We start from the raw sequence: 13166 nt of genomic DNA on the forward strand, positions 1-13166 counted from the left end.
TTAGATAGTAAACAGGAAGAAGAAAAGTGGGAAATTTTATTTTGGATTTTTAGCCTATTATGTGCATTAAATACTTAATTGTCGGTCGCGGATAAGAAAAATTTGGGCTGTACCGGGATAAACGATCGACTCGCCGAGCGTCGCTAGAAAATAAACCTACTTGTTTCACCAGATTAAACTTCTGACGCCTGTTTGTATCTCACATTTATTTGCTACCATTTCCCACCGATTTGTTTTTGTACATTCAAATGAGTGCTGGTTCGATTTTGCCAACACATTCACCAAATCCTATTCTCCATCCCTCGGAACTCTGGCAGTATCCGGTCATGTTTACTTCATCCCCATCTTCTAAGAACTGTCGCTTGGTACCGTCCTTCAAGACGATTTCTTGAGTGCCATTCCATGAAAGTTCAAGTAGAGAACCAAAGCTTTCCTTAGTCTATAATATGAATGAAGTTTAACAAAGTTTCCCTATAGCCGTGATTTCTTTTGTGGGAAATATGAAGCTCAGCCCCAATCACCCTTATCAATTGCATTGGTGTACTTACAGGACCTGAAAGAGTACCAGTGCCTCCCAAATCGCCTGTTCTCATGTTACATCCGTTGATAGTGTGATGAGCAAGCTGCTGGGTGATAGACCAGTACATGTACTTGATGTTGGACTTGGTGATAGTCTCAAATTCGGCTGAAGGGGAAGCTGCAAATCATCATAAAAATCGGTATGTCAACTACACAAGTCATTTTGCTTTCACGGGTTACGTTATTTTAACCATTTTAAGGTTACCTTTGATCGAAACTTCCAAATTGATATCATAGGCCGTTTTGCTTGACTCCTGCAAGTATTTCAATGGCGTTGGGTTCTGAGATGGTCCGTCCACTAGGAAGGGCTCCAAAGCATCCAATGTCACTACCCAATTAGAAATGGTGGTGCCAAAGTTCTTTCCCAAGAAAGGTCCTATGAAAAAAAATGAAAAAAAAGTATGATAGGTAAATGTCATCTGAGAACCACAGTAACGGCAAACTTAATCAGACTTACCAAGCGGTACATATTCCCAGGCTTGAATATCTCGCGCTATAAATCACAAGGAACGTTTGAGGTCAAGCTCTAATCTGCTGCTAAAGATTCTGTACATTGTTAAAGCAACGTACCACTCCAGTCATTAAGCATCACCATGCCAAAAATATGGTCCTTTGCTTCAGCTGTTGATATTGGGCTTCCAAGCTGGTTTCCGGTACCGACGATCCACCCCTTAAGCAAAAAGCCCTGTCAGTGCTGTCTGTGATTACAGCTTGAAATATGGATAAATGAGGCTTACCATTTCTAGCTCATAGTCTAACTTGAGACACTTTGAGAATACAGGTGGTTGATCCTTTCCTGCCAACCGTTGTCCGCATGGTCTGCGAATAGGCGTACCGGACGGAACTACAGACGAAGCTCGTCCATGGTAACCAACAGGAATATGCAGCCTATCGCTATTATTAAGTATACAGTACCCAATATTACCTTTCATGAAGTATTACTTACCAGTTTGATTGCAAGGCATTGTCCTTTCCACGGAACATGATGCCAACATTTGTGGCGTGTTCTTTAGAGCAGTAAAAGTCGGTGTAGTCGCTAAAGACATTCAGGTTAGATATTAATTTTGAGGTAAGATGGAAGGAATAATCAAAGTTACTATCAACCATACCCAATAGTGATTGGAAGGTGCATTGTGGCATCCTTCTGAGCTATCAAACCGCGTTGGCGGAGATCGGCATCATCTCTAAGTCGCGGCTCATCCTTAGACAAGAGTTCTTGAATGGAACGACGGGTTGCGGACCATACGCTCTTTCCGAGACCCATAAAGGCATTCAAGCTGGGCTACAGTGTGCAACACGCCGTTGTCAGAACACGTCTTAAAATTTCTAGTCGATCTGCTTTACACCCATACCTGATCAAAAACTCCAGCCGGGAGACCGGAAACGCCAGAAAGAACTCCAGCTGACTGAAGGACTGACAAGTCAACGATGTAGTCGCCAATAGCCACGCCAACTCGAGCAGAGTCCTAGTACCGGAGTGGTTAACATTCTTGGACCGGTATTAAGTTGATGATGCTGTTCTTATACTACTTACCTTGCCAGCGGTTGAAAACACGCCAAAAGGCAAGTTCTGGATAGGAAAGTGAGAATCCTTTTGAACGTCAATAAAAGACTGCATAGTGACGAGAACAGGAGCAAAGAAGAAATCAAATATGCAACAAAAAATCTAGGGCAATCAACAAAATTGCCTGACCGTGAGAGTTCTGAGTTTAATCGGCAGAACATTCAGCGCCAAAGTGCAGTCATAGCATGCAAAATGTGAAAATGTGGAAGTTTTATTAACAAATGGCACTAATCGAATAAACAAGAGTTGGCCGTACGAATAGCTTCTCTTTGACCTTTAGTCATATCGGCTTTCTCCTCAAAGCGAGTGTACCCCATACCAAGTTTACCAAGGTCGCTCAGATCTTGAGGCTTGGCCCGGTCATCAAAGTCAACCTCGCAGTTGTTGCCAGGGAAATCTGGCGGGGTTCTGATTTATTTGAGGGAAGGTTAGTTCTGGTATGGTTGACAGTCCATTTCAGGGCTACTACTTACAATCCTTTATCAAAGTTCTCTCGCTGGCGACGCAAGCATTTGCTGTTGATGGCACATAATGGAGCAACAGGTATATAGAAGACGCTGCTATCAGTTGGATTGTTGCACTCATTCTCAACAGCGTGTACTGTATCGGCAGACCAGAAGACACAATCGCCAGGATGAACACTAGGGATGGAGACCATGGTATCGATAATATGTGGATGCTGCTCTTTGCTAAGCAATTGTTGTGATCCCGGTCGAGAACCACCCATATCACTATACAACCAAGAAATACGTTAGGGTTGGCTGTTTAAGGTTAGGTAAGTACATTTTGTCCTCAGACATTACCTGCTGTCCTTCAAATCGTCTAGGAGAGGCCGCATCATAATATAACTCGTCGTTTCCTTAATGAGAGGGCACACTTTCAGAGTGCCACCCCCTGGAGACTGAACATCTGAGAGTGATACCCAACCTTGGAATGACCGGAACATGGAACAACCGCCTTTCAAAGGTAATATTTAGCTCTAAACACTTCCATTACAGCACAAGTGCAAAGGATCACTTACCACCGCAATCATACATGTCCATAGTCGCATCGACGCGGTGAGTGGCATCGAATGGATCGTATTCCTCCCATTTTCCATCCAAAATCTTTTGGTAACACTTTCGATATTCTGGATCCTCCCATCCTATATTACCAGCATTTAGAGACTCGTCATATACAACTGCAGCCTAGATTTGGACCACTTACTTTCAACGGATCCACCGTCAACATGCTCGGATAGAGAGAAACTTTTATCACCGGATTCGCGAATTCTCAATCGATCGCAGTATGTTACATTGGTGGATAGGTCAATGGCAGCGTCTTCACTGGCATGCCAGATTTGGTTCAAAGCAGTTGATACGGTCAGGAAATTGGGATGAGACCGTGCTTTGGCTTGGCCCTGATATGAAGATATGAGTACAATGATAAAGTGCTATAACCCAACCATATACTGAGACCTACCTTTGTCCAATAAAGTTCCCAAATTTGTGGATTGTTGGCTAACCATAATGCCAATTTAGCATTCAAAAATCCCGCAGTCTTACATTTTATTGTACTTACCGGGATAACCATCAATACCAGGATGTTTTGCAATGTAGTCGAGAACCTGCTGCTTGTAACCAAGAGCCTCTTCTCTCTCATATACACCACGTACCACAACACATCCAGACTTGCGGAGTTCCTTGATGGTCTCTTCCGGGAAGCGACCATTGTTAGCAAGTATATCCTTGAAGTTGACTTCGGTTACTGAGCTTGATCCAAGCTTCTGGATACGTTCGCTTTCTTTTTCGTACACTGCGAGCAGCCTCTCCCAAGCCTTCTGAATGTCATTTGGTCGCAATTGATCCTTCAGAGCCTTGTAGCGAGCAGGGAGCTCGTCTTTTACCCCAAAGGCAAAGGCAGAGGTGATATCTCCAGATTTTTTAGCAGCGAACATAATACAATATGTGTTTTTAAACAAAAGCAAGTTCAGCTGTATTTATATTTGATTCCGTTCCCCACATCACAGTCGAGAAACTGCCGGCTGATCCAAATAAGATTTATCCTATTTCCTTTTTGGAATTATCCGGGCGGTATCTCCACATTGACCCCGACGTGCTATTCTACTGGTTTGCTTTCTTCTCCAGGTCAGTTCATCGGGATATCATTTTCATGCGGACTACATCTCCATACCGCTGGTGCGTTGCTAATGATGAAACCTTTACTACTCAGAAATGAAATGTTTGTTTTAGAATTTGTACCGCTGTGAGAGGAGTTTCCGACGGAACTAAGATTTTTGCGGATGAAGCTGACAGGAAGCGAAAGCCCTGGACATGCCAACCTCGAAGGTATCTGCTAAAGATGCTGAATGACACCGATACACCGATGAATTCACCGTTGAATTCCTGGGAACCTCTTGAAATGGCAAATATTCTGGGCGTGCTTCATCCAATATGGGAAGACGTTGAGACGAATAAACATATGCGCCACCTGATGCCCTCTTTATGTCAAATCCAAAGAAGTGCCTTTACCGGGGGGAGGGGCATGTACGCTTAAATACATATATTTTTACCATTGAGTCTTCTGAAGTCGTCCAACAGTCATTGCATTGGAGGCTCGTAAATAGCTGTGTGCTAACCAGCCGCAGATAGTTAAGAGCTTCTTTTCAAAACGTTTATTCACAAGGTGCAAGTCACCGACAACTATTTGGACACACGAACGTCCGCTAGCCATTCACATTTACAAGCAAACCATAAAATAATATTTGATTATTATGGACCACGCTACAACTATTTTAATGTTCAGAGAGAACTCGATCAATGTTAAAAGCAGCTGTAAGGTAAAACAGTAGTTAGTTAGCGATTGTGTGACTACTGATTCACCTGTCTGGTACACTTACCACTAATGAACGCGATATGGGTGAAGGCTTGTGGGAAATTGCCCAACAACTCTCCAGATCTAGCAACTTCCTCGGAGAAAAGCCCTACATGATTAGCATAAGATATCATCTGCTCAAACATGACCTGAGCACGAAGCAGCAGTTTCTTGTCGTATTTTCCTGCACGAGTTAATGCTTCCACAAGCCAGAAGGTGCACATTGAAAAAGCACCTTCCATTCCTCCAAGACCATCATCCGTAGTCAAAAAGTTGTACCGGAAGACCAAGTTATTAGCCAACAGACCGCCTTTCTCAGGTGGGAGCAACATTTGAGTGATGGTTGAAAGAAGTCTTGGATCACATGGCGAGCAGAAAAACACGAGGGGCATAATTAAAACACTTGAATCCAACGCATCTTGGGATTCAACAGATTGCGTAAAGATTTTTCTTTCAGCATTCCAACAGTTTTCCATAATGTCAAGATAGATTTCGTCACGGACAGCCTGCCAGCGATAGCGATCAGGACAAGGAAACATTCGCTTTTCTGAGAGACGTAGACCTGCAAGCCAATTAAACGAGGTCAGCATTTACGAGCATGAGATACTACCGTCCTAGTCAAAGCCTTACCTCGATCCACGGCAACCCAACACATAATTCTCGAGTATGTAAAGTTTTGCCTCATTCCTCGCACCTCCCAGATAGACATATCGGCGGTCTTCCAATGGTCACAAACGTAGTTAACCAGTTTTTGTACAGCGCACCACATATCATATGAGACAGGAGTCCCATGTTTGTTATAGAGGTATATACCATCCATGAGCTCTCCGTAAATGTCAAGCTGTATGTGGTCATAAGCTCCATTGCCAATTCTGACAGGTTTAGAACCTCGGTAACCGTCCCAATGGGTAAGCTCCGTCTCAATCAACTTTTTGTCGCCATCGATACTATACATGATTTGAAGGGACCCATCTTCGTTCTACATTGAATAAAATTAGCTCATCGGAACATATTAAGAAGAAAAAAAGGGATGGACGTACCAGATCGTCACATCTTTCCTTAATAAACTGCATATACTGATCAGCTTCGTCGGTCAAACCCAATCTAAGAAAGGCGTAGATGGTGAAGGATGCATCACGAATCCAAGTATAGCGATAATCCCAATTACGAGCTCCACCAATGGCTACAACAAACAGGTTTAAAACTAATGACAAAGAGTGCTAAGGATAGATAGTTGCGGGTCTTACCTTCGGGTAAACCGAATGTCGGAGATGCAACAACAGCACCCGTCTGACATTAAACATTAACATGCTGAAAACGTTCCATCCATTGCATCATAGAAGACTACCTACCGGCTCATACGTCAAGAGCTTCAACATCAGCGCACTTCTTAGCACATATTCCCGCCATCGACCCTTGTAGGTACTTCTACTAATCCAAGACTGCCAGTACTTTGCCGTCTGGCGAAACAATGCCTCCATCAAGCTCACAGACAGAGCTGGATCCTTGACCATGCGAAGTCGAAACTGGGCTGGAGTTTCGTGTTCCGGGGGATCATCTGGGACTTGTCGTAAAATGAACATGACTTCCTGGGTTTCGTTAAGTTCAAATTCAGCGACAGCACCGGGTCCTTTCATGCCACTTCCCGGAACGTTCGTCACTTTGAAGTTGAAATATGGACAGTCAAACTCGCCACACTTGACGACCCAACGTAAATCCATCTTCATGCCTTTGGAAGTGAAGATAACCTTTTCACTAGAGGCGTAGTGAGGAACCTCATCTTCTGGATACAGCGACACTGGGGCAGGTTGCGCGTCTTCCCGCTTCACAACCTCAGTTGTATGTTCGTCAAGGCCGTAATTGAATGCGGGGAAACATTCGACTCGGAAGGGAACAGTTCCACGAATCACTTCCACGGTACGTATAATCCAAGGTAATAGTGGCTTGGATGATTGGCGTTGTGAGCTTTCCGGGAGATGCATATAGTCAGTGACTTGGCCAGCACCATCATCGGACAAAAAGCGGGTGGTCAAAATGTTGCTGTTGGGCAAGTACTGTTGCTTGTTACTTGTATGAGTTGCTGCCGTGATGCTAAAGTGACCACCCTTATCCTTGTCTAGCATACGGCAGAAGACGGATGGACTGTCAAACTTGGGCCAGCAGCAGAAATCAATAGAGCCGTCCGTGCCACATAATGCCACGGTTCGCAAGTTTCCAATGACGCCATAGTTTTCAATGGGCAAGTAGCCACGGCTTCTATAGTTACAGCGGGTATCCTCTACATCATGAGAGCATTTTGGCGGGACAAGAGAGGCGCGACGAGTGTCGGCGACGTAATGCATACCTTCTGGTATGGGCTCAGCTTTTTGACCAGCAGCTTCGAGCTCAGAGTCTAGTTGAAAGGGATTGTAATTTTCGTCCTCCATGTTGAAGTAACAGTGGATAAAGAGAAGAAGAAAAAGAAAGAAGATTGGGTTTTATTACTTTTTCGATTAACCCAAGCTTAATTTTTCTTCATGCTAGACGAAACGTCATGGGATTGGGACCTGCAAAAAATACCCTTACCCTGGTCGATTTACCTATGCGCAGGGTTTCAGTCATATTTCTTCTGCTTCGAGGTGGAAGAAGCATCGAAAAAATCTCCTCCGTCAGACTTCTATCCTTCTTCCATCCAGCGTGTGAAGATTGCAGCATGCCCGAGTGATATACCTAGCCAGTATTTTGATTGGGAGCGAGAGGCAAAACAGCGTGTACTTTGTGTAGTAAGCGCACGCTAAGCTTACATAAAAATATTCTAAGCACCTCGAACAAATGAAAAATCACAAGATTCGGCTTGGTTAGTCTTTGGCTTTGCGTCATCACAGGATGTAAATTGGAAGATATTTAGCAGTTCATCGCTGTCTATTAAACATAATGGCACAAGTGATATTTCAATTTGATCATCAAGTAAAGCGATGATTACAACGTGGGCTACATAGAAAATTTCATGCTGCAGTCTTCTGGTCTGTCAGGTGAATAGCTGAAAAATTGAATTTCAACCCTCTCAGCGCCCTGCCGCGTTGTACCTTACTCAACAAACTCGTAGAGATGAACTTGGGCGATAAAAGTTCCAATGAGCTCCTGTTCATCAACTTTAACCAGGATTTCAGCTGCATTTCAGTTGGAATAAAGAATGGTTACAAGATATACAACTGCGATCCTTTCGGCAAATGCTACTCCAAATGTAAGTCCGTAAAACTCACCAAGTTCCTCCGCTCCGTGCTAATCATCACGACATCGTTCAGCCGATGGAGGTATTGGCATTGTCGAAATGCTATTCTGCACATCTCTTGTCGCCCTAGTTGGAGCTGGAGAACAGCCTGCATTCTCTCCAAGACACCTTCAGATTATAAACACAAAGGTACTCACTAAACTAGACACCTTTACAACGTCCGCCTGCACGTTTTCTAACCCTATCTCCTTTGTTCCCCGTGTGCAACTATCCTACAGCGACAGTCTACAATATGCGAACTCACTTTCCCAACCTCGATTCTCTCCGTTAAAATGAATCGACGCAGATTAATCGTTGTTCTCGAAGAACAGATCTTTGTTTACGATATCAGTAATATGAAGTTGCTCCACACTATTGATACAAGTCCTAATCCGTCCGGTAAGGGATTATGCAGAATTTTTTTACTATGGTTTGATCTGCTGCTTCTAACACGTTCTATATTGGCTACTATCCAGCGATATGCGCACTATCTCCCTCCAGTGAAAACTGTTATATAGCGTACCCATCACCAAGTTCGTCAACCTCATCACCCCTGACAGGAAATCACCTCGGGCCATCACAGTCATCATATGCTTCGGGAGATGTCCTGATATTTGATGCGCTCTCTTTGCAAGTTGTCAATATCGTTCAAGCTCATAAAAGCCCAGTCAGCTGTATCGCCATGAATTCAGATGGAACGTTGCTGGCCACTGCTAGTGACAAGGTAATTAGAACAAGGACTGTGTTTGTTACCCTTGTATAACCGCTAATCTATGCATGTCGGATATAGGGTACGGTTATCCGAGTCTTTACCATACCCGATTCTCGCAAAGTGTTTCAATTCCGCCGAGGATCTTATCCTACCAAGATTTACTCTATTTCCTTCAACCTTGTCAGCTCTCTGCTTTGCGTTTCAAGTGCCACTGAAACTGTTCATATCTTTAAGCTTTCCAATGAAGGTCCGCAGGGAGGTAACAATCGGTGGGGAGGTAAGAACGCTTCACGAGAAGAAGATAATAGAAGTCGCAGCTCAAGTGTTGGGTAAGTGTTTAGTCCTGAAAGGTTTTCAGTGTGTAAGATGGATCCGGTTCTTACAAAGTCTTCTAAATGACCATCATGTAGTCAAATGCTTCGACGCTCTTCTATGCACTTGGGGCGAAATATCGCTGGTAGTGTTGGATCTTACCTACCGGAAGCCTTGACAGAGATATGGGAACCCGCAAGAGATTTTGCCTCCCTCAAACTTCCCTCAGCGGGAGTACAAAGCATTGTTGCTTTGAGCAAGTAAGTGATATCATCAGCTCATCGTAGATGGGAGGAGCCATTTAACTTACCAAGGCTTTACCCTTTTGCAGTACTACACCACAAGTCATGGTGGTTACTTCTGAAGGATCATTCTATCAATACAACATCGACCTGGAGAATGGAGGAGAATGCGTGTTGCTTAAACAATATAGGTAAAATATTTGCCCTTGATCTCCACCACAATGTCGATCTCATATATATCTTATTTTTAACAGTCTACTGGAAGAGCCGAGTGACGATATGAACACTGGAGTTTTGGACTAAACTAGTCATTCATAATATCACCCTTTTTTTTTTTTTTTTTTTCTCGTTTGAAACTTTTTCAGTGTTTAAATCATCAACTTGGCAACCCAAAATAATAATACTGCTGTGCGAGTTCATTATGAATGGTTTAAAGTGTATGCTGTAGAAAAAAAAATGTTATTATTTATTTGAGGCCACTGCTTTAACCACTTCTACGCAGTATGATGATAATTGTAATTTCAAAGGAACAAGAATAAGGTAAAATGCTCTATGTTTTGACGATCGCTATGCCGGTGCCATTGATTTCTGGAACACCAACTTGATGTTTGCGATAATGAACTACACCTCGGGTTTTTACCTAGATTGGGGAAAAGAGGGTGAATAAAATTGGCGTAGTAGTTACATGTTTTTGTCTCTCTCTCACCTTTCCACCAATAATACCAACAGGCGTGCCACTTGGCGCAGAAACACCTTTCAGCGCTAGAGCTGCATGTCCAGTCTGAATGATTGGCTTGACTCGCCCTTCGCACAATGGGCAGTTATATTTCTCGTCTTCATCATCACAAAGCTTTTGGTATCTGTCCGGGGTCAGGGCTTCATCACATCCAACGTGGACCCAATAGTCACAAGTGTCACAGGCCACCATGTCATGATCTTCGTCCCCCTTCTCTTCATCCTCATCTTCAGAATAGGTCTTCAGGCAGACCGGACAGAATCGATCACTGGTAAAGTTATCGTAGCATACCTTGCAGTAAGTCGCAAGATAAATAGGGTACTTGTAATGTTCGGTGGGTGGGGCAATAGCATGTTTGTAAGCGTGTTGCAGTCTGTTCTCTTTTTTGATTTTCTCTCCTGCACAGCTGACACATACTGCGCAGAGCGGGCACCGCCAAGCACCTTCCGGCACATTGTCCACCTTAGGATTACAGCTATGAAAAAAAATAAGTAGGTAGTAGACTTGGTACGATATGGTAGCCTCTGACTTACCAATTTGTATGCCAACCACGATCGCAGTCGTCACATATCATGAGAGTAGATTCGTCGCCAACTGTTTGACAAACGCAACAGATTTTGCAATCTGGGCACAACCATGGGTATGATTCGACAGTAGCCAATTGCCTCGGCGTTTTCACGTGTGCACACACTGGATGATATTTCTTGTGACATTTGGTACATTTGATAGTGGTAAAAGTGTCACATATTGGTGTGAGTCCCTTGAGTACCTCAGAGGGTGCAGACAGGTAGTGACAATCTGCGCACTTGTTATCAGCAAAATTAGTCGGTTTCGCAGTTGGCTGTCAAAATTGGTGAGTTAGTTCTGTATCAAACGATGTTCACATTGGCGATTAGAAGACCTTTACCTTAACACTACTTTGTGGCAAATTAGCATAGTTATTAGCATGATGAGGACATCTTTCGCCTCGATTAGGGACAGGGATAGGACACCTCTGTCCATTATCGGATATATAGCCACAGACCAATTGCACACTGTCAGGTCCTTTTGGTGAAGGCTGCAAATGAAAGTCAGCAGCTGGACAGTAAATGTGTCGGAAGCCTATATGCATACCTGGTACGAGGAAACGCTACTTGAACGCATAGGAATAGGTGGGGTTCCTTTATCATAACTAACATTTGGCATGGGTGACCGATTGGTAGCCAAAGGACCGGCCTGGCTTATCGATGGGACGCCGGATGCAGAATGTTGCGAGTTCATGAACTGCTGTTGGATAAGGATGGCTCTTGTAGCTTTCGTAATGGATACCGGGGAGAATATTTTAGGAGCATTGATAGCGAAACGAACATGGTGTCTGAGAAATATTGTCAGCATTCAATGAAGAAAAATAACACGAGTAAAGTCTACCCGTCACTTACATTGGAAATGATTCCTGATACTGCCCATCCAAAAGTGCAATGGGATACATCTCTTCATTTTTCACTGTGATTTCCTTGTTTTTATCTGCAAAGAACTCAATATCTGAATTCTCCATCTCCGCCCTTACTTCTGGTGGGATAGCTTCATATATCTCTTGCTTATCAACAATGTCAGCTATATCCACCGAGGCGTTATCAAAGAAGGGTCGTTTGCTTGAACGGCGCCGATCAAATTTAACAGGGTCGATAACCACTCCGTCGGTCTTGGAAGATCCAGCGCTTACACTTTCGAATTCACACGAAATTGGTTGAGTGGCACTTGGTACTTGTTGTATGTTGGTGTGCACGTCATAGAAGGTGGGTTTCTCTGCCCTGCGTCCTAGCAATCGAGCATTGAATTCTTGAACAGAAGCTGCGGCATGATGCATCCATCCTGGCCCGCTGACTGCTGTAGATGGAACATTCGACCCTGGTAGTTTGGTTGTATGAGATGATAATTGATTCCGTCGTCCATAGGACTCTTCCATTTCTGTGTCTTCCAGTTCATCAACATAGCCTTCAGCGCGCGCTTTAGCTTCATAATAGTCGTCCTTGCATCGTCGACCCTGTTTCACCACCTTTGCTCCAAACACCTTGAAGATTGATCGCGCTGTAACGATAGCCACATCTCTATTTCGAAACCAAGGAAGTAGCATTTTCTGTTCAACAAGCATGTTCTTGGCCTCGTCTGATATTCGAACGCGCACCAAATCAGGATTTTTCATAAATAATAAATAACTGTCGCGATATCCTAGTATTCGTGCGGGGTCCATTGCGAACATTAATTGCTGATCGTCACGTTCAGGCAGTTCGAATGTCGGTATGCGGTATTCGCGGCCTATATCACGTATATAAATGAAATAGGTAGAGTCAGTATGCAACAGACACTTGTCGGAACAGCGCAAGGCTCAAAAGCCACTAACTTACCATCCAAAAGATGCCCTTGCCTATCAACCTTTTTCTCTCCATCAGGGTCTAACTCTCCATCATCGTCCGTACTATCACCTTCGTCTCGTCGACGCTTTTTAGGAGGCTCTACCTCACCATTAGTGGTTGATTCTGCACGTGGATATATCCGTGGGCGACCGCGACGACGAGGAGCAGGATTTTCCTGCTTTGTCGCCTCTTTTTCTTCCTTTGATGCTTCATCAGCTGAATTGCCGGTATCGTCGTTGCCGGAAAGGTCGGAATTGGACTTGGCTTCGTCCTTAACGACAAGCCGTAATCGCCGACGCGAAGGTCTTCCGCGTGCTATAACCATTCAATAAAAGATTAATCAAGGCGTAGAAACTATACTAATTGAGGTTCAACTGTGTTTCTCAAATGCATACCTCTTCCAGTCATACTTATACTCGCGCTGGAAACCGACGATCGCTGAGGCCATTGCGAAAGCCGGTGCTCTTGTCAAACTCTGTACATCACGTGATTTCGATGAATTACCATGTCTGCTATCCGGCAACA

At 43.9% G+C, this 13166-nt stretch overlaps 5 protein-coding genes across 5 annotated transcripts; 1 reads left to right on the top strand and 4 right to left on the bottom strand.

Annotated features, from left to right (window-relative positions):
* Nucleotides 1-2227, bottom strand: K450DRAFT_224772 (uncharacterized protein). The gene is made up of 10 exons (XM_051586267.1): nt 2114-2227; nt 1932-2045; nt 1689-1861; nt 1526-1615; nt 1317-1467; nt 1150-1249; nt 1037-1072; nt 785-955; nt 549-697; nt 1-439 (listed from the first exon to the last, which is right to left on the bottom strand). Exons 1-10 carry the CDS (start codon nt 2195-2197, stop codon nt 245-247), a joined length of 1263 nt encoding a protein of 420 aa, XP_051448221.1. The 5' UTR covers nt 2198-2227; the 3' UTR covers nt 1-244.
* Nucleotides 2228-2333: 106 nt separating this feature from the next.
* Nucleotides 2334-4079, bottom strand: K450DRAFT_277693 (uncharacterized protein; the record flags this gene model as incomplete). The annotated part of the gene is made up of 7 exons (XM_051593271.1): nt 2334-2551; nt 2617-2874; nt 2947-3100; nt 3165-3287; nt 3350-3542; nt 3605-3642; nt 3704-4079. 7 exons carry the CDS (start codon nt 4077-4079, stop codon nt 2371-2373), a joined length of 1323 nt encoding a protein of 440 aa, XP_051448222.1. The 3' UTR covers nt 2334-2370.
* Nucleotides 4080-4725: 646 nt separating this feature from the next.
* On the bottom strand, nt 4726-7465 carry K450DRAFT_224783 (uncharacterized protein). Its single transcript, XM_051586268.1, has 6 exons — nt 6349-7465; nt 6244-6286; nt 6037-6179; nt 5627-5975; nt 5022-5558; nt 4726-4954 (listed from the first exon to the last, which is right to left on the bottom strand). Exons 1-6 carry the CDS (start codon nt 7420-7422, stop codon nt 4917-4919), a joined length of 2184 nt encoding a protein of 727 aa, XP_051448223.1. The 5' UTR covers nt 7423-7465; the 3' UTR covers nt 4726-4916.
* A 493-nt stretch (nt 7466-7958) lies between these two features.
* K450DRAFT_224796 (uncharacterized protein) lies at nt 7959-9935 on the top strand. The gene is made up of 9 exons (XM_051586269.1): nt 7959-8007; nt 8082-8219; nt 8281-8396; nt 8486-8645; nt 8723-8970; nt 9037-9287; nt 9369-9530; nt 9602-9703; nt 9767-9935. Exons 1-9 carry the CDS (start codon nt 7983-7985, stop codon nt 9813-9815), a joined length of 1251 nt encoding a protein of 416 aa, XP_051448224.1. The 5' UTR covers nt 7959-7982; the 3' UTR covers nt 9816-9935.
* A 1-nt stretch (nt 9936) lies between these two features.
* Nucleotides 9937-13115, bottom strand: K450DRAFT_224799 (uncharacterized protein). The gene is made up of 8 exons (XM_051586270.1): nt 13037-13115; nt 12633-12956; nt 11667-12543; nt 11362-11602; nt 11156-11305; nt 10782-11089; nt 10219-10723; nt 9937-10152 (listed from the first exon to the last, which is right to left on the bottom strand). The coding sequence occupies exons 1-8, from the start codon at nt 13047-13049 to the stop codon at nt 10063-10065; spliced, it is 2508 nt and encodes an 835-aa protein (XP_051448225.1). The 5' UTR covers nt 13050-13115; the 3' UTR covers nt 9937-10062.
* Between the last annotated feature and the right edge of the window lie 51 nt (nt 13116-13166).

Source organism: Umbelopsis ramanniana, assembly GCF_025399195.1.
Source record: "Umbelopsis ramanniana AG unplaced genomic scaffold K450scaffold_6, whole genome shotgun sequence".
Taxonomy (NCBI): domain Eukaryota; kingdom Fungi; phylum Mucoromycota; class Umbelopsidomycetes; order Umbelopsidales; family Umbelopsidaceae; genus Umbelopsis; species Umbelopsis ramanniana.